The sequence below is a fragment of the Protomyctophum bolini genome, assembly GCF_963924005.1.
Source record: "Protomyctophum bolini genome assembly, chromosome: 16".
Classification (NCBI taxonomy): Eukaryota; Metazoa; Chordata; class Actinopteri; order Myctophiformes; family Myctophidae; genus Protomyctophum; species Protomyctophum bolini.
In genome coordinates this window covers 12104084-12123406 of record NC_137877.1, presented here as the reverse complement: position 1 = coordinate 12123406, position 19323 = coordinate 12104084, and the positions used below count along the sequence as shown (strand labels likewise).

Genomic DNA, 19323 nt, shown 5'->3' with positions numbered 1-19323 from the left:
GTAATAATCTTCTCTTAAGGGGGGTCCCTGCATGGCATATATTTTCAAATGGGGTCCACGGGCTAATTAGTGTCAATTTGGGGGTCCTTGACATGAACAAGTTTAGGAACCACTGCTGTATGCTGATGCTTTGTGGCTTAATGCAGACAGTTTGTCAATGTGGGGTCTGGGGAGTGGTGACCCAGGGGTCCTTCAGGCCAGGGGTGTCACTCTGCACAGGGTAGCCAGCCAAATGAGGAGTAGTTTATTCCGCACTATATAATTCAATTAACTTGAAATTACACAAAAAAAATGTTCTGACATTTGCATTATTTCATTTAATTGAAGCCGGAACATATTTGTCATATCAGGATCATTTGACATATGGCCTCAATTTGGGTGTCCATGACAACATTCTCTTTCCTTTCCTTTTTTCTTTTCTTTTTTTTTCTTTTCTTTCCTTTTTTCATGAAGATAATAAATGGATACTCTCTGCTGATTGGCTGAAATTGGTAACACTAGTAAAGAGCTGGGGATATGAGTTTTAACTTTTGTCCACACAAACTTCAGCTACGAAATATCACCTTTAGGCCTACATTAATATTAAAAGAGCTTGCTTAGATCGAATCGCCCCCCCCCCCCCCACACACACACACACACAACAACAGAACGCGCCCGTGGTCTTTCGTCATCCAAACGCATGCACGGTTGAAACAGCCGAGGCAGACTCAAGTGGCTCAGCCTCAGTGAGTCAGTTTAGTTCAGTCGAGACAGGAGAGCAGTGGAGACGCACGGAGCTTGAGTGGCTGCTCGGCTGCATGCCGCCGTGCGTGGAGTCCCAAATATTCATTCAGTCCTTGATCCAGCTGTCTCTCTCTCTCTCTGAGCGCTCAGTGTGCGTGGTGTGATGCAGGGTTCTCCCGGACCGTCTTCTCCACTGGTGTTTTTAAGCGCTTCTTCTTTTCTTCGGACACCCATGGATAACTTTGGAACTATAATGGGACTATAGTGGGAATATAATTGCCTCGCTTTGTTGTTGGTACTTTGGCCCAAGTGGATCTATTATTATAGAAGTCTTGTCTTGATGGAAACCATGTCGCCGCAACAGGCAACGATCGGGCAGCAGCAGCAGCAGCAGCAGAATAGACCCGGGTCCGAGTCTCTGACGGCGGGGAGCAAAGTCAGCGCTGCTGCTCCACCACCAGAGAACAAGAAGGTAGTCTGGCTGTTATCAACTATACACGAAATTAAAATGTTGTTTACGTTGTCGTTCTTCTCTCTGAAGACTGCTCCGATTCCAACAAGCTGTTTTTAATATCGTAACGTTACGTCTCTGAGCTGTTTTTGATGGACATTTTGTGACATTCATTTGACAATGCTTAACGGCTATATCCAATATCCCTATATTTATTGATTATTTAATAGATTTTTGACATTTTGAGTGCATGTTGTCATCTGAGATTCCAGCATGTGGTTCTGTTTTGCGTTCTAGCTATTCCCAATTTCCCAGAAATTTGCCTGGTCTACTTTTTGACTGAATACAGCATTGATTGTGCCACAGACGCCCCAAACTGCTCGGGAATCAGCAGTCTATATATTTTTTTAGCAGTTGCATATGGCCTATTGCCAGTCAAAAAAGTACTAGGCAAGCCAATATGTATTATTATTTACCAATTAAGCCTATATAGGGGAATGGTGAGGATTGTCCTTATTTTAGGGATATTGTGTTGTTATTGCTTACACAGAGAGCAATTTCTGGATCACTTTGTATAAGAAGGCTATAGGCTAAACAAACAGCTAAATCCTATCATTTAAATTGATTAGGTTCTAAATCTAAATCTAATCATTTTGGAGTCTTATTGGAGACAAAGCAGATAAGGTGTTGATGACACAGTGTGCTCTAATCAGTGGGAGCGTCGCAGTAGAACTAGAACATCCTCATTCATTCCATCGGGACGGCCGGGAGTCACTTTCCACAAAGAACTGATCTACAAGCTAACGAGTTGTTAGTTACCTTCAATCTTTTAGCCTATCTGTTCTGGGTTTTTTTAAGAAGCCACCCTCACGAGTAGAGGCTATGAATTAGATTTTCATTAAAATGTGTAATATCTGGCTGACAGTGGCTGGCTGTCTTTGTGCCACCCTGTCTGCCAACAGCATGCACGCTGCGAAACAGACGCGCTTATATTATGGAGTGATGTTGCGCCTGCACATTATCACATTACTGCTCACATTACACTGACTCCTTTACACTTTAGCCTGTGAAGTTTAATCTATTTTCACAGTGATTATAGTAAATGCGGACAGGCTAAACGCTTCTAAGGCTAAACGGCGGTTTGTATGATGCGCACGCGCGCACACACGCGCGTGCACACACACACACACACACACACACACACCGCTATATTTGTACATGCCATGTCCGGGTAATCAGAGGAGGCGTTTTATATAAATCAATTAGCTCTGACTGGTCCGTAGTGTTAGAAAGAGAAGAGAGCTCCGTCCTATAACGCAGTATGGACCGACCAGAGAGCTGGACATCAAATCTGATGTTATTATCTGAGGCGCTGGGAATTCTAGTAAACAGCGCCCTCCTCCCGGTGGTGTTTTAATGTGTAACTGCACCCTACAAATATCGTGTGGAATGAAATGGAATCAATAGAGAGACATATTTGCCCATCATGAATGCATGACAGGACATCTGACTTTGGCTCAAGTGCGGTGGAGTCAAAAACAGAACATGTTCAACAGACCCCCTCAAGTCCATGCACATTCTGTCAGTGGAAATTGCGCAACAGACTGAGTTCTGCTTTCACAAAGCAGTGTTGAGTTGAGTATAGCTATTATAGTTGCTGGAGTATTTCACAATATCTGGGAAGCAGTCAGCCTGTCAGCGTTTTGATGGTAGGTTCTTTTGCACATAGCTTTAACTACAGGACAAGCCTTGTCTCTGTCAATGTAAATAGTGGTCGTAGGCCAAGAATTTACATTGAAATGTTGAACGTCCACATGCCACATCCTGTTCCCTCCTTGGATAACAATCTGTGTGATGTTGTCATGATGTTGCTTAGGCCTATACTGTATGTGTGTTGGAGCTCTGAAAGCTATACCATGAGTTTATATAGTTACTGCATAGCTTGAGATGATCTGTAGATTAGCCCAGGGGTTCTTAACGTCTTTGGCCGGGGACCCCCGGAAATACTTTGGAAATGTATCGGGGACCGCGCCCCCTCCCTCCCTCCCCGACCCCCGATATAAATTGACTGCTACAATAACCTTAACAATAGAGACAATAATAATAAATAACTACTGAAACCAGATATACATTAGGGAAGGTGTATGCATGCACTATGTAAACTCTTCATTTCCCCCCCGAGGGGTCGCGACCCATGGGTTGAGAACCCCTGGATTAGCCCATTTAGGCATGATGTCGAAATTTTAATTTATGTTTCTGTCAGTGGTGTTCAATATTTCATGTCAAGGACCCCCTGAATTATGTGCATTTGGCTGCCAACCCCAATTTGAAAATATGTTGTCTCGGGGACCCCGCCTCCGTTAAAATCGTTCGCTCTCAAAGAATATATATATTAAAAGATTTGAGCAAGGCACATTTTCACGATTTAAAAAAATAGCAGACCTACAAGCTCGCACATTTTTACTTTTTAAGGATTCAAATTCATAAGTAGCAAATGTATAGCAGATCTACGAGCTCAAAACATGTCACGTTGCACGGCGTTTCAGGCTTGCACATATGCTACTTTTGATGCGTTTGTGTTTGCGATCAAGCAGACATGACTGACTGACTGACTGACTAACTTGATTTACTTTACATTACAGAGGAAAGGAATGTGTTTACTTCTGGGTCACGTTGAAATGAGGTTACGAACGGACGCTATATTTGATTTCTGTCACATCTTTCTTTTTTCTGCCCCCCCCCCTTTTTCTAGATTGAATGAACGTACTGTATAGTATGAGCACCCGTCTCTTTTTTTCCTCCTGCCTCACGTGGTTTTGGCGGTATGGTGTAAATAGATTAGGTTTGGAATGGAATGACTGCGGTGACCATAGGGGATGCCTGACATGCCACAGAGACCAAGACTATGCTTCAGTTCTGCTATAGCAGTGATTCTGAAAACATTGTCATGTCAAGGACCCCTCAAATTGATATGTATTTGGACCCCCGGAACTCATGTGGTTTTGAGTAAAAGACAATGGGTGGGTTTGTTAATATGGGGTTCCTGGTGCCAAAGAATGAAAAAAGAAAAAAAAGCTCTTATCGTCATACATCAACATACGTCCCATTCCGTGCTCGGCCAATCAAATCATCTCAAATTTTGGTACACACAAAGCTGGACATAGGTGGCCCTCAGAAAAACTGATTTGTGTTGTTCAAATCTTTCAAATCTATTCCCAATGTTTTGTACATTTTGTTCAAGATGTTCTGAAAACTGCACATCTATAAGCTCACAACACGTGGTATCTCGACGCCTTGTGAACTTGTAGGTGGTCTATTTTCGAACAGCCGATCGATGAATGGGGTTAACGGTGACATGGTCGAGCTGATTTGTTTGCTTTGAGAACCACTGTGCTATAGGATGGGCCGTTCCCATTCATTGACCTGAAAGTTTATCTTATCTTTACAGAGCTTCCCCTCTTAATGTCTGTTAATCTTATACAATACTTTTTTCCCTCCATCTGGTACCTCTCCTCTTCTGCTTTCATTCAACTGCTCTCTGGTGCTCTCTTTTGCTCGCTCGCCTTACACGCACACACGTATGCACACAGACACGCACGCACGCACGCATGTATGCACGCACGCACGTTGACCCGTCTCATCTCCTGTTTGTCCCTCTCTGTGTGCAGAAGATGAAGACCCTCGCCCAGCGGAGACAGTCTGCACCCTCCCTGGTCATCAGTAAAGCACTTACCAAGACCAGAAGCATGTCCAGGTAACCATGATGAACTTTATATGCATCACGTTGTGCTCTGCTGCTCTTCACTCTCATGTGCAGCTGCAGTGGCGTGCACAGATAGACACTAGGGGGTGCTAGAGCCCCTCTAAATGTCTGTGCACGCCACTGTGCAGCTGCTAGTATAGAGAGATACTTTTCCTTATGCTCCGGTAGTAACAACAGTGACAACGGAGGTCAACGGTTCTCAACGGTTCTCAAACTTAAATGACTCAGAGAGTATACAAATGGAACTCCCTCCCCCCTGATATAAGAAACATGGACTCAATCACCTCATTTCAATTTTCAAACCCACCTCAAAAGCCACCTGTTTAGGCAGGCCTATGATTGATCTGTGTTTTCTGCTGCAAGCTGTACTTTATTGTCTGCTTTTGCTTTTAACTGGGTTTTGTGTCAACTGTTTTTACTTGTTGTACGGGGACCTTGAATGCCCTGAAAGGCGCCTTATAAATACAATGTATTATTATGTATTATTATTTAGAAAGTATAGCTAAACATGCCTCCTACACAGTAACAACTAAACTGAAACTAACAAACCGACTTGAGAACTTAAATATATGAAAGTGAAAATGAAATGAAAACAAAAAAACAAAGGAAAAATACAAAACCATAATAATGGTCTTGACTTTGACTTTGAAACCACAATAATAACCACTTTCGGGCTGCATGGAGCCTGTGTTGCATTCCATGCTCTGCTAGTTTTAAGGAAATTGTTCCTCGTTGTCTCCACTGTGTCCTCAACTTAACTAACCACATCATTCAATAAAAGATGCTGTAAAAAAACAATTAGCTAATACAATAAATCACTGGTTCTGGGCCTGGGGCCCCCACTGGTGTCCTTGAGACGGTTCCAGGGGGGAACATTACGAGCGGTTTAAAACACTTAAGCAATATTTAATGTTTTGGGAGCTTGCTAATCTAGACAAATCTTTTCATACGGGGGCCCCTGGCTCAAAATCCTTTCAAATGACAGCCAAACAAACAAACACACATCAATGTTGGGGGTCCTTTGACATGAAAATGTTTGAGAATGACAACCACTGCTGTACAAGAACCGTGCCTCCTCTTACAACATGAAACAAGGAGCCTCTGTCACAATTCATGGCACGGAGGAGGCCTTGAAGCTGCCTCACACTGTCTGCTATCAGAACCTTTCATCAGCCTCGTATCACCAAGGCCACCTTCCTCCTAAAGTCATTATGTGCCCCCTGGGGAGAATACATTCACTACAGGCTGTGGCTCCTGTTTCTCACATTCACTAGTGTTATGTGTAACATATCTGAAGTTGAGATGCATGCATATGGATATCATACTCATACATCAATTGGAACAATGCAATTTTACTGTGAATTGACGTCGAAAAATGCTCAACGCCGATTGGATAATCAGATAATGAGCAAGAGTGAAGAACAATCCTCCCTGTCACCCTGTATCATCTTTAAATATGTTGACGATGAAGTGTTTTATACAGATTATTGCACTAACCAGTAAAATGCTGAGTTGACTCTTCTTCTTTGAGGAATCGATTCCTCCAAAGAAAACGTAACCTCTGTAAAGCCCCTGTGGTTCCATTCCAGTGAGCCGCTTAGATCTTAACATTGTTTAAATTTTGAGGACACTCAGAGTTACAGGCTGCACCTCAGGGAACCACAGAGGGTGCCTCCTGGACCACTCTTTTCAAAGCGTATAGGCTTCCATTTGATTGACTGAATGAATACTTTATTAACAGTGTGAATCAAGTACAGAGGTACGTTTCCATTGTGGTCCCATACATGTATTCAATTCATCAAGCACCGGCACATCATCCCGCATAGTAAGTAGCCTTGCCGAGCCATGAGGCCCATAGGGCAGGAGCCTATCCTGTTTCTGTAGTGTGAGGCAGCTTGATGTACACCCCCTGGACATGACGCTAGTATGTCGCAGGGACTTACCCCCAATCCAACCCTTGATGCTGAGTGTCAAGCAGGGAGGCACTGGGTCCCATTTTGGTCCCATAGTCTTTGGTCTGACCCGGCCGGGGATCGGCCTCCCAGTCTGAGGGCGGACACTCTAACCACAAGGCCACTGAGCTGGTCATCATCCGCATGCCCCCCAGTTATGGGCCTCGGTTCTCTGAGGAGCAATGTTTTGCTTCGGACCTCCACAAACCTGTCATCTGGTTCCCGAAACCCGGCGCTGTGTTGCTGGCAGCGGTGTGACGTGTTTTCCTGTGTGCTATCGGAGCAGTTTTATGTTCTTGTAGACAGTTGTTTGCCTTGGGGAGATTACACTGACGTGCGAAACCGGACCACTTAGACTTATGTTGAACACAACACTGCACACTGTTTAATAGGTCACTGAGCTCAGGGCAACGGGAGCGTGCGCGTGTGTCTGTGCGACTGTGCGTGTGTGTGTGTGTGTGTGTGTGTGTGTGTGTGTGTGCAGACTGAGTTTGGGGAGAGAAAGTGAGAGTCTTTGTGTCAGTCTGTTTATGGTGTCTGACTCCCCTCACTGACTGAGGCAGTGTTGTATGCATGCTTTCGTGCGTGTGTGTGTGTGTGTGTGTGTGTGTGTGTGTGTGTGTGTGTGTGTGTGTGTGTGTGTGTGTCTAGGAATGCGCAGAAGGGAAGGAGCCAGGACTTGACACTCTCAGCTGTCACCCTTAACCCCTGAACCCTTGTCAGGAGGTGTAAAGGACAGGAGAGGTCACCTGGGTTAACCCCCACTGTGTGCGTGTGTGTGTGTGCGTGTGCGCGTGTGCGTGAGTGAGTGAGTGAGTGAGTGAGTGAGAGAGATATTGTCTTTTTTGTGGTGTGATGTGACATGACCAGACAGCAGAATCTTTCATAGACGGGACAGAGTGGAAATCCTGGAAACGAATATGGAACCAATTTGACCCTTATGGGTCAAATTAACCCTCCCTGGAACCTTTAAGACTGAATGTATTTCACCTTCACACAGTGAGAATCAGTCACTTTTATTTCTTTACTACTGTATCTCATCTGTCCCTGGTCATATTCCCTTCCAGGTTTTCCAAGCCCCCCAGGTGACTCCTCGCCTTCCGTGTAAAGCTCAATTCACACTCATAACGGATCTACAAGCTCACAAGCGTCACGCATAAGATACGACACGTCAGCTCTGCTATTTCGATATGCCATCATTATACACAACATATCACTTCGGGCCTGGAGACACCCTGGCCTTCAGCTCAAGTTCACCACTTACGTCACCTCCTGAGTGCACACACACACACACACACACACACACACACACACACACACACACACACACACACACACACACACACACACACACACACACACACACACACACACACACACACACACACACACACACACACACACACACACCTCATCCGTGGAGCTCCTTCAGTCCAGAGGAGATATCATCTCCAGATTGTAGAGATATCAGTGTCCTAAACCAGGCACCATACGTTTAGCCTGATGTCACCTTTCTCACTCCACTACTACAGGCTGGACTGCAGGCGCACGCAGCCACGCACAGCCCTATACTTTTCATGCTGCAGTCGATATGTCCTGTCTTGAGGGTATGGTTGAGCCTATACAGTGTCACAATGAGATGTGTCCGCTTGCTTTCATGGATCAGAATGCGGTCCTGTCTTGTTTTCACGGGACAGAGTCTCGTTTACATGGAATGGAAAGCTCCTGTCTGTCACACGGCTGCGCTTCACACACACACACACACACCTAGTGCCTAGAGTCTGCATTAGTAGTCTTACCTCATGGCATGTGTATGCACGTGTGACTATTTATTCTAACACGTTCCCCTTCGTTGAAATACTGTACCGAAGCAGGTGTGTGTGTGTGTGTGTGTGACTGTGTGTGTGTGTGTGTGCTTGTGCGTGTGTGCTTGTGCGTGTGCGTGTGCGTGTGCGTGTGCGTGCCAGGCAGCAACTTCCCTGCATTCCTCAGTTATAATTTACTAGGCTGCCTTCTCTTCCAATAAGATTAAATTTATTGTCAATTTGTCTACACCTGTCTACCCTGAAGTGGTGCACTTGACTCCTTTTGTAGGCCACAAAAGGCTTGAAGTTTTACGTGGACGGAGCCGAGAGAGAAAGGCAAATAAATCGGGGGGTTTCTAACTTTCTAACCGAGAAGCCCGCTGGCTAAGAGCCAAGCAGGCAGCAGAGCAGATTCTCACTTCAATCTCTCTCTGTCTCAGTCATGCAACAGCTGAGCTTGGTCTGTCTGGACTTTTGAGAAAAATCTGTAGAGATGTTCAAGGGAAAGAGGGGTGTTTGTGTGTGTGTGCGCGTGCCTGTGTGTGTGCGTGTGTGTGCGTGTTTGTGCGTGCCTGTGTGAGTGTGCGTGCCTGCGTCCATTAGCCAGTGCACCTCATCTTACATTCAGCATTGATTCATGCATGCTGGGACATTAGTATGCCGTGTGGTTCTGTCATAGGTATGCGAGTGCTGAATCAAACGGCCTCCATTGTGTGTAGGGCTGAAAACACACCCGCTTATTGTCCCCGCCGAATGTCAACATTTGTTCCTGTCCGTCCCCGGAGCCTCTGCTCCCCCTATAACAAAGATGAGCGTGTATGTATGCGGACCCCAGCCTCCGCTCCCCCCTATAACAAAGATGACCGTGTGTGTATGCGGACCCCAGCCTCCGCTCCCCCTATAACAAAGATGACCGTGTGTGTATGTGGACCGGCGCGGAGCTCCGTGTCCAATTTATCAACATCACATGACGGACAATGGAGCCGCTTAGCCTCTCATCCATCAGCTCCATTGGGACGGCCAGTGCGGCTGTCCGTCACGCAGTCAGGGGGGAGGGGATGTGCGGTGAATACGGAAGATGTGTATGTGAGTGTGTGAGTGCGCGTGCACGTGTGTGTGTGTGTGTGTGTGTGTGTGTGTGTGTGTGTGTGTGTGTGTGTGTGTGTGTGCGCGCTCACAGAGCCAATGCAAAATCCAGTGTCAATTTAAGCAGTGGTTCTCAAACCTTTCAATTCCAAGGACCCCCAGTCTGGTGTGCATTGGAGACCCCTTAAAAACGGTCCATACTCCATTTGGTTCCTTTTCTACATTCTCAGATTCACAGACCGGTTAAGGATCCATTTTGATCCTAGCTGGGAGACCCTCTCAAGGACCCCTGGAGTGTCATAATTATTTTTATTTTCAAAAATTGCTATGTTACTATTTTTGAAACGGGGCTTAAGTGGTCAACTCCAAGAGTGCAAAAATAGACCATTATGCACTGTGTTTTTTACACAAGGTATGTCTTGGATGTGCATGACGGCCAGAGGACAGTGGACATGCTTCTCTGTCTCGTCATGAGCCTTGCCATGGTCTGAATCCAGGCTGGGAGGCAGATCTGTTGGTCTCCCATGCATTCAGACCCTCAGATTCTGCCCCCCCCCCCCCCTCTCCCTGCTTTTTAAATGTTTTCACAATGCCATTGTTCCATTCCGGGAAGTTTCAGTTAAGTTTTCAATACCAATGTCTGTCCCGGAGATGCCTCCCGCCCTGCTTCACTGGCTGGCCAAAGATCACAACTTAATTGGATCCATTCATCTCTCTCTCTCTCTCTCTCTCTCTCTCTCTCTCTCTCTCTCTCTCTCTGTGTGTTTTTTGTTTAATTGAATCGGCTCGGTTCTGTTCTTGACGAGCTGAAGGAACAGATGGACCGTACAGCGAGGTCGCCCAGGGTCACTCATCTGAAAGTTGTTTAACGACTTATGTAACTACGATGAATTATTATGCAATCCAATGTGAAGAGCGATGGAAAAAGAGATTGTTGGGAATATTACGAGTGGAGTGATGGAGCCCTCACCCCCTCCCTCCCTCCCTCCCTCAGCGGGTCACATGCTGCTGTTGTGCACGTGGCAGAAATCTCCAAGCGATTTACGAGAGATCCGTGAGCACTGCGAGCTATTTTCGGTGTGTGACATCTTTGTATGTCCAACTGTACACCGAGCATCAGAGAGATGAATATGGGTGGGTGTGTGAGTGCTCACATGCACGCATGAGTGAGTATGTGTGATCTAGGCCTTTTATCTCACTGTCAAGCGTAAACAGGAAAGGATGGAGCTTCCCAACGATTTCCGCTTCCTCTCTAGAAACTCCCCACTCTTTCCATCAATCCATCTCCCAACGTCACATAGTATCACCAGCCAGGAGAGCATATCCATCTGCCAATGTCACATAGTATCACCAGCCAGGAGGACACATCCTTCTGCCAATGTCACATAGTATCACCAGCCAGGAGGACACATCCATCTCCCAGTATCACCAGCCAGGAGGACACATCCTTCTGCCAATGTCACATAGTATCACCAGCCAGGAGGACACATCCATCTCCCAGTATCACCAGCCAGGAGGACACATCCATCTGCCAATGTCACATAGTATCACCAGCCAGGAGGACACATCCATCTCCCAGTATCACCAGCCAGGAGGACACATCCATCTGCCAATGTCACATAGTATCACCAGCCAGGAGGACACATCCATCTCCCAGTATCACCAGCCAGGAGGACACATCCATCTGCCAATGTCACATAGTATCACCAACCAGGAGAGCACATCCATCTCCCAATGTCACATATGGTGTGTTCGGAAATGCGCACGGGGAGCGCACTCGCCTATTAGTTGCATGGTTTCCTCCGCCATCGGTGTGTGTTTGTGTGTGTGTGTGGATGTGGATGTGTGTGTGTGAATGTAATGCACAATCTATGTAAAGCGCATTTTCATCAGACAGAGTTACAGACCTGTAAGGGTCCATTTGGAACCCCCTCAAGGAACACTGAGGGTCCATGGACCCCACTTTGAGAACGACCAAATGAAATACATTCCCCAGACAAATATCCCTGGTTGGCATTCAAACCGTCCAACCTCTCAGCTTACCATCGTCCTTTCCTTGTATCTCTGGGTGATGCCTTACCCTGTAATCTGCCTGGGCTTTGCCTACCTAAACCTGAGGCATTAGCCCAAAACCACACACTCCTAGAGTCTAGGCTTACAGTTATGTTATGCTTTAGCTATTGGAAAATAGCAGATCTACAAGCTCATAGCGCGCCACCGAGTGGCGCGCTACGAGTACGAGCTTGTAGGTCTGCTATTTTTTTTAAATCGACTGACATAGAAACAGCTTTTTCAGAAAACTGTCAGGATGTAGAAGACATCTTTAGAATCTGATCTCAGGTCAGAATGGGCTAGGTAAGCTCCGTGTTTACGTAGCTTCAGCCAGCTTCCTCCACCAGCCAGGTACATTTCATGCCTCCACGCCTCCCGCCCCTCATAGTGGTGCTCCAAATGGAACGCGTCGTGTTTGAATATGATCCTGTAGAGCTCACATGGACCCAGCTTTGGCAGCCAGAGACTGCCTGGATTTAAAGTTTGGTGTTCTGTGTGGTTAACCAAGCCTAAAAATGGAACTGCTAGCCAAACAAACGTGTGTGATGGCACAGTAGCTTAGCCACTTCCTTTATGCTTCTGCCATACGATAGCAACTAGTATCTATACAGGCTCAAAGCGTGGCACATCGCCACACGTGAGCCATGGAGACAGACCTGCTATTTTCTCAATTGTATGAGTTTATAAATGACATTGTTTGTATCATTATGAATCACATTCAAAATGGGGAAGCCTGGTTGAAAGTGAAAGTTAGACGGTTTTGTTTGTCACGTTAATTTGCTTCCATTGCTGTCGTTATGATCCCATTGTTGAACTGTCATTGTTTGTGTTAATGGATTCAAGTTCTCAGTCACCAAAGAGTCCCGCGACTGATCTCAGTCATTTGGATTCCGTATAAACCCGACATGTCCTCCACAGGGAGAACTGTCTCAGCCCGGTCAGTCCAGAGTCATAATGAGGTTCTATCTTCTCTGTGTGTTCCACAGGGAGAACTGTCTCAGCCCGGTCAGTCCAGAGTCATAATGAGGTTCTATCTTCTCTGTGTGTTCCACAGGGAGAACTGTCTCAGCCCGGTCAGTCCAGAGTCATAATGAGGTTCTATCTTCTCTGTGTGTTCCACAGGGAGAACTGTCTCAGCCCGGTCAGTCCAGAGTCATAATGAGGTTCTATCTTCTCTGTGTGTTCCACAGGGAGAACTGTCTCAGCCCGGTCAGTCCAGAGTCATAATGAGGTTCTATCTTCTCTGTGTGTTCCACAGGGAGAACTGTCTCAGCCCGGTCAGTCCAGAGTCATAATGAGGTTCTATCTTCTCTGTGTGTTCCACAGGGAGAACTGTCTCAGCCCGGTCAGTCCAGAGTCATAATGAGGTTCTATCTTCTCTGTGTGTTCCACAGGGAGAACTGTCTCAGCCCGGTCAGTCCAGAGTCATAATGAGGTTCTATCTTCTCTGTGTGTTCCACAGGGAGAACTGTCTCAGCCCGGTCAGTCCAGAGACCTGTCCTCTGGTGCAGGCCTTCCTGGCAGCGTGTCCCGGCAGAGTGTTCCTGGCCCACGCTCACACCCAGCTGAAGACTGGCCTCCAGACGCAGGACAGACACCTCTTCCTCTTCACCGACACACTCCTCGTCGCCAAGGCCAAGTAAGCACCGTGTGCGTGCGTGTGCGTGTGTGTGTGTGCGTGTGTGTGTGTGTGTGTGTGTGTGTGTGTGAGAGAGCTGTGAGTAGAAAGGGCTAACAAAAAAAACAAACAAGAGGGGGCAAACATGCCTAGGTGAGATGAAGCAATGCGGAAACATCAGACATAAACCAGAACCTTCTTTGATTTCTCTATGAAATTACTGGAAAAAAAACAGAAATTAATTAGTTTGTTGTCAATTCATGAAAAATGTTGCTTTTTTGGGGGGATGAGAGGGATTGTCCCTTCTCTTCTTCCCTTCTTCCCTTCCTTCCGTCCTTTCCTCAGTCCCTATAGCTCAGCTGCTTCAGGTCCAGTCTATAATTAGGTTCTCAGCTAATTAAAGCCATGTGAAGCCAGATCAAAGCCACATCATGGGCCCGCGTGGAGCCTCTCCACCCTGCACTCTCACTGGGACAACACGCACGCACTCACACACGCATGGCGGCTCCCCACCATGCACTCTCACTGGGACAACACGCACGCACTCACGCACGCATGGCGGCTCCCCACCATGCACTCTCACTGGGACAACACGGCACGCACGCACTCACACACGCATGGCGGCTCCCCACCATGCACTCTCACTGGGACAACACGCACGCAGGCAGGCACGCGCACACAAAGTACATACATATATGCTCCCAAGTTATGATTGCCCACAAGAATTTGTGGTAGAAAACCACACATGCATGCAACGCGTACATGTCTATATACACATACTGTAGCCTATGTACGCTAAATGCATGTGCACTGCACGCTGATTTATGCTGTCCGAACGCATGAAGCATCACACTCACAATGAGCACGATGACGATAAACAATGTCGTTTTGTATTTTCTAAACGGAGTGGATGACAGTGTGTCCACACCGCAACTGTATAACGACAACTCGCGGAGGGTCGCGCGGGCGATATATCGCTTGCCGCATGTCTTTATGAACAACGACAGCCATGCTTAAATCCACCAGAAGGACATCTGGTTCGGAACGCAGTCGGTCTCAACTCGCCCTCGGAAAGTTTAGTTGTTAGCGGAGATGAGGAGACGATTATGAATAGCTCATATATAGCTGGCCTGGAAGGCTGTAAGCTGGCATTACCGCAGGTATGCTCGCCTCTTTATAATTAATAATTGATTGTCAGATTGTCCATTACATCCTGTCTTTCGGCACCACATGGGTGGATATATCTCTGACAACAGCTGGAGTGTGTTACTGTTTTATGCATTGTTTACATGCCTCTATCGTTCTGTGGACGCTGTGACTTCATTATGCTTGTTGTTGTAGTTATCGTAGCTCAGTGTGAATGGCCCTTAACAGGTCATTGAATACATTTATAATACACAGTCATTTTGATGCATGCATATTGTCTCTGTCGGGTGGACACTGCACACGCACGCACGCACGCACACACACACACACACACACACACACACACACACACACACACACACACACACACACACACATTCCTCCAGCCCAGCCTGGGTTCAGGCAGAATGTAATAAAACCAATTATAGACATGAGCTCTCAGCACTGTATAAAGGACCAGCCCCACCCCACAACATATGACGACCAGCACCGCCTCTAGGGCTGACTGTGTGTGTGTGTGTGTGTGTGTGTGTGTGTGTGTGTGTGTGTGTGTGTGTGTGCGTGTGCGTGTGTGTGCATGCGTGTGCGTGCTCACGCGTCCAGTAGATGGATTCCATATGTGTCGTGTTCCCCGGCATCATGCAACCATTTCGAGGCATTTCCATTTCATTGGACTGTCAGTAAAGAGAGGCGGGCTGCGGTCACTGCGGTCACATTGGTGACTTGTTGGCAGAATGTCCCGATCTGCCAAGGGAACAAAATGGGGTCCATTTGGTTCCATTCGTACACTCCCAGAGTTGAATATACGCTGAGGATTGAACAGTGTATAGAATGGTATTTCTAATGGGGGTTCGTGGCCTTTATAGTGCATTTGTACTGTGGTCTTCGGCTACCAAAGTTTGTCTTTTTTTTCTTTCTTTTCATTATTTTTTTACGGGGCAACTGGGGTCAGTTACGGAATGCGTAGCCAGAGGTACTAGTACCACCACTGGTACCGGTACCACCACTGGTACCGGTACCACTGGTGGTACTTGAGCTCCCCTCTGGTGGTACAGAGAGGAGTCGCCCCAAAAAAGGAGAGAAAAGACAAAAGTGTAATGAAATATTACTACTATACAGGTAGTTTTTCTGACCAAGCAGTTGGTTGAAATAGGCTATCCAGCCATGCTGAAATGAGCATGACAGCACACCTAGCCGTTAATAGCGGATTTGAGAACGGATTAATCACATTAGAAATATCATCAGCTGTGCTAATTAGTGATTAGACAGAGTTTTGTCAGAGCAGCAGCATTATTGGCTTAGGAATGGAATAAAAAGGGCAAATATACGCTATATTTTAATTATTATGGAGGTATACTTGGAGAGCCAAATATGTTCTGAGGTGGTACTTCAGTATAAAAATGTTGGGTTGGGTTCTTTCGGTCAGGTAGGCCCTACCTGACAGAAAGAACAAAAATGGCGTCCTCAGAAAGGTGTCCACCAGGACAAGCACAGCGCCAAGCCAGGAGTTGGCAGTGAGAGCACGTCAGGGTGGATCTGTACCTAAGAACTATAAGGTTCTTACTGTAGTTACAGTGGGACGGGTCGGGACAGGACAGGACGGGACGTGAGGGTCCCCAGCAGACAGTGAAGGGACAATTTAAGGACTTTAAGCCCGTTTTTAATACTTCCACACCAAAAGTAACCAACAAACTTTACTGTAAAACTGGTGAAACATTGTTGGCCAAACTGGCAAATAATATACGAAAACATTTTGAAAATAGCCTTGCTTTGCGAGGCGTTGTGAGCTGGTAGATCTGCTATTTTCTCGCACTATTTATCTGTGGAGCCTCCACGTTCTTGTCAGGGTGGGTGTGCGTGTGGGGGGGTGGGGATATGACAATGATTATGCTTACTAAAAACGTTGAGAACCACTGTCCTATTAATAGCATATCCCCCCCCCCCCCACACACACACACAGGTCGCCCACCCACTTCAAGCTGAAAGCCCAGGTGCGTGTGTGTGAGATGTGGACGGCAGGCTGCCTGGACGAGGTGTGTGAGGGAAGCACCAGTCCGGAGAGGAGCTTCGTCATGGGCTGGCCCACCTGCAACTGTGTGGCCACCTTCAGGTATGCACGCACGCACACACACACACACACACACACACACACACACACACACGCAGGCACACTCTTGCATAACTCGGACCCTATTATGCCGAAAACCTAACTCCTAAATGTCGAATCCTAAGCCTGACCGCGACTTGAAACTTTTCCTAATCGTAAACATATCTCTAGAAATCTTTTTCTCAACCATAAAAAACAACTATAAATGGTTCTACTATACTGTAGAATGTAGAATACTGTAGAATACTGTATAGTAATACACACACACACATACACACACACACACACACACACACACACACACTCTTCTTTTCCTCACCTATATATCACAGCGTGTAATACGCTTCTGCACATTGTGTACAGTGTAGTTTTTGTAAGAGTCAGGAGGACATGGTGTCCAGTGAGCCTATTATTGAAAGGAAGTCGGATTGAACACACCAGCCGCACACGCCGTAAATCTTACCGACTGAACCGCGCGGCAACAAATGAGGTGTTCCCAGCCGTAAAAAGTCCCTTCTCACGACCACACACACACACACCGAGAGACATGCGCACACACACTCGTGTTGAACGCGCACAGACGCATGAATATTTTATGACACATTCGGGTACAGAAAGCACGCGCGCACATCCCACCGCACACGCACATCGCAAAGTGACGCGTCGTGGCAGCTTGTAGATCAGCTCTCCTCGAGAGAAAGAGAGAAAAGGAGAAAAACAGGAGAGTTGGGGGGTGCCTCGCATAGGGCCCTGAGAGACTCCGGTCAGCTAAATATATAGGCTTAAGTTGAGCAGGGAATTCCTACGTTGAATTAACACTCCGGGTTTTACAGTGAACGCCCTTAAAGCAGGAATTCAGTCCCAGCTGGACGGACTGGAGAGGGTCAGAGAAAGGCTGACTTACGTAAGATCTGACCTGAGGCCTATCAAACCTCATGTCCTCTTCATCATTGGTGATGGAAGACGTACTCACATTTTTGTACTAAAAGTGGCAATACTGTACCACAATGTAGAAACGCTCTGATACAAGTAAAAGTCACCAGTATTCAAAACTTAACCGAATAAAAGTATTGGCATCAAAATATAGTAAGTGCCAAGGATTACGTTTTCAATCTAGAAGCTCATAACGCGTCGCGATGTGGCACGTTGTGACTGAGCTTGTAGATGGGCCTGTAGATTGGCTAAATATAAAGTGGTTACACATTAAGACCTGAGGCGGATTCTGCAAAATTCGTTCTACATCAGTATCAAATAAATACTCAAATAAAAAGAAATCAAATAAAAAATGTATCAAAAATAGCAGATGTAAAAGCACTACATGTGTGCTATTTTTGAATAGCCAACCATCCCAAATCAATTTTGTAATAATAATCTAAATCTAGAAAATAACTAGTAAGTAAAGTTTTCAAATAATTGTAGTTATAATCGTAGCTTCCCTATATTCTTCATCTATATTCAGATGGGAGTCCGCGGCCAATTACATATATAGTTCTGGGGGTCCTTGACATGAAAATGTTTGAGAACCACTGACATAGAAACATAGGCTTTTTTTTTTAACTGTCAGGATTTAGAAGCCATTTGTAGAATCGTCCTCAGGTCTTTATGAGTCAATTAAGTACAGTACATGAGTACATGTATAGTGTGTGTGATGTCCTCTCATCATCCATGTGTCTTCTGTCTCTCCTCAGCTCCGTGGAGCTCAAAGAGAAATGGCTGACCCTCATCAAAAGGTAACCCGACTCTACGGGTCACGCCGTATTTCATAACAATCGGCCCATCGGTCTTTGTTTTCTGTAGCCTGTGGTTAGCAACCAGTGGAGAGGTGTGTTTGCATGTGTGTTTGCGTGTGTGTGTGTGTGTGTGTGTGTGTGTGTTTGCATGCGTGTGTGTGAGTGTCTCTGTGTGTGTTGTTTAACATGTCTTGGGGCAGTAAAAGGGGGAGGGGGATGAATGTCTGCGTGGCTGAAAGGAGTTTTGAAGCCGTCGGATCATAAACCGTCAGCCGCAGTAATGTGAGCGTTTGGGTTTCCGTCGTTCGCTCTATTCGCTAACGCTTCCTTCCTATTGGCCAGCCGGATACACGAGGAGAAGGAGAGAGATGACCCCAAAACCATCCCGCTCAAGATCTTCGCCAAGGACATCGGGAACTGTGCATATGTAAGAACTCTGTTCTGTTCTGTTCTGTTCTGTTCTGCTCTGCTCTGCTCTGCTCTGTTCTGTTCTGTTCTGTTCTGTTCTGTTCTGCTCTGCTCTGCTCTGCTCTGCTCTGTTCTGTTCTGTTCTGTTCTGCTCTGCTCTGTTCTGTTCTGTTCTGTTCTGTTCTGTTCTGTTCTGTTCTGTTCTGTTCTGTTCTGCTCTGCTCTGCTCTGCTCTGCTCTCTTCTCTTCTCTTCTCTTCTCTTCTCTTCTCTTCTCTTCTCTTCTCTTCTCTTCTCTTCTCTTCTCTTCTCTTCTCTTCTCTTCTCTTCTCTTCTCTTCTCTTCTCTTCTCTTCTCTTCTCTTCTCTTCTCTTCTCTTCTCTTCTCTTCTCTTCTCTTCTCTTCTCTTCTGTCTGAACGTTTTAAGGATCCCCAGTGTGGTCTATACTGTATTAGACGGTAGTCACGGTACCACACGGACCC

General features: G+C 46.3%; 1 protein-coding gene across 1 annotated transcript in view; it reads left to right on the top strand.

Annotated features, from left to right (window-relative positions):
• The first annotated feature begins 578 nt into the window (after positions 1–578).
• Positions 579–19323, top strand: part of LOC308330797 (uncharacterized protein) — a 42909-nt gene continuing 24164 nt past the window's right edge. Inside the window, exons 1-6 of the mRNA XM_080785841.1 lie at positions 579–1195; positions 4843–4928; positions 13295–13471; positions 16557–16706; positions 18392–18433; positions 18776–18860. Coding sequence (XP_080641967.1) covers positions 1064–1195; positions 4843–4928; positions 13295–13471; positions 16557–16706; positions 18392–18433; positions 18776–18860 — 672 coding nt within the window. The 5' untranslated portion in view covers positions 579–1063. The remainder of the gene's footprint in view (positions 1196–4842; positions 4929–13294; positions 13472–16556; positions 16707–18391; positions 18434–18775; positions 18861–19323) is intronic.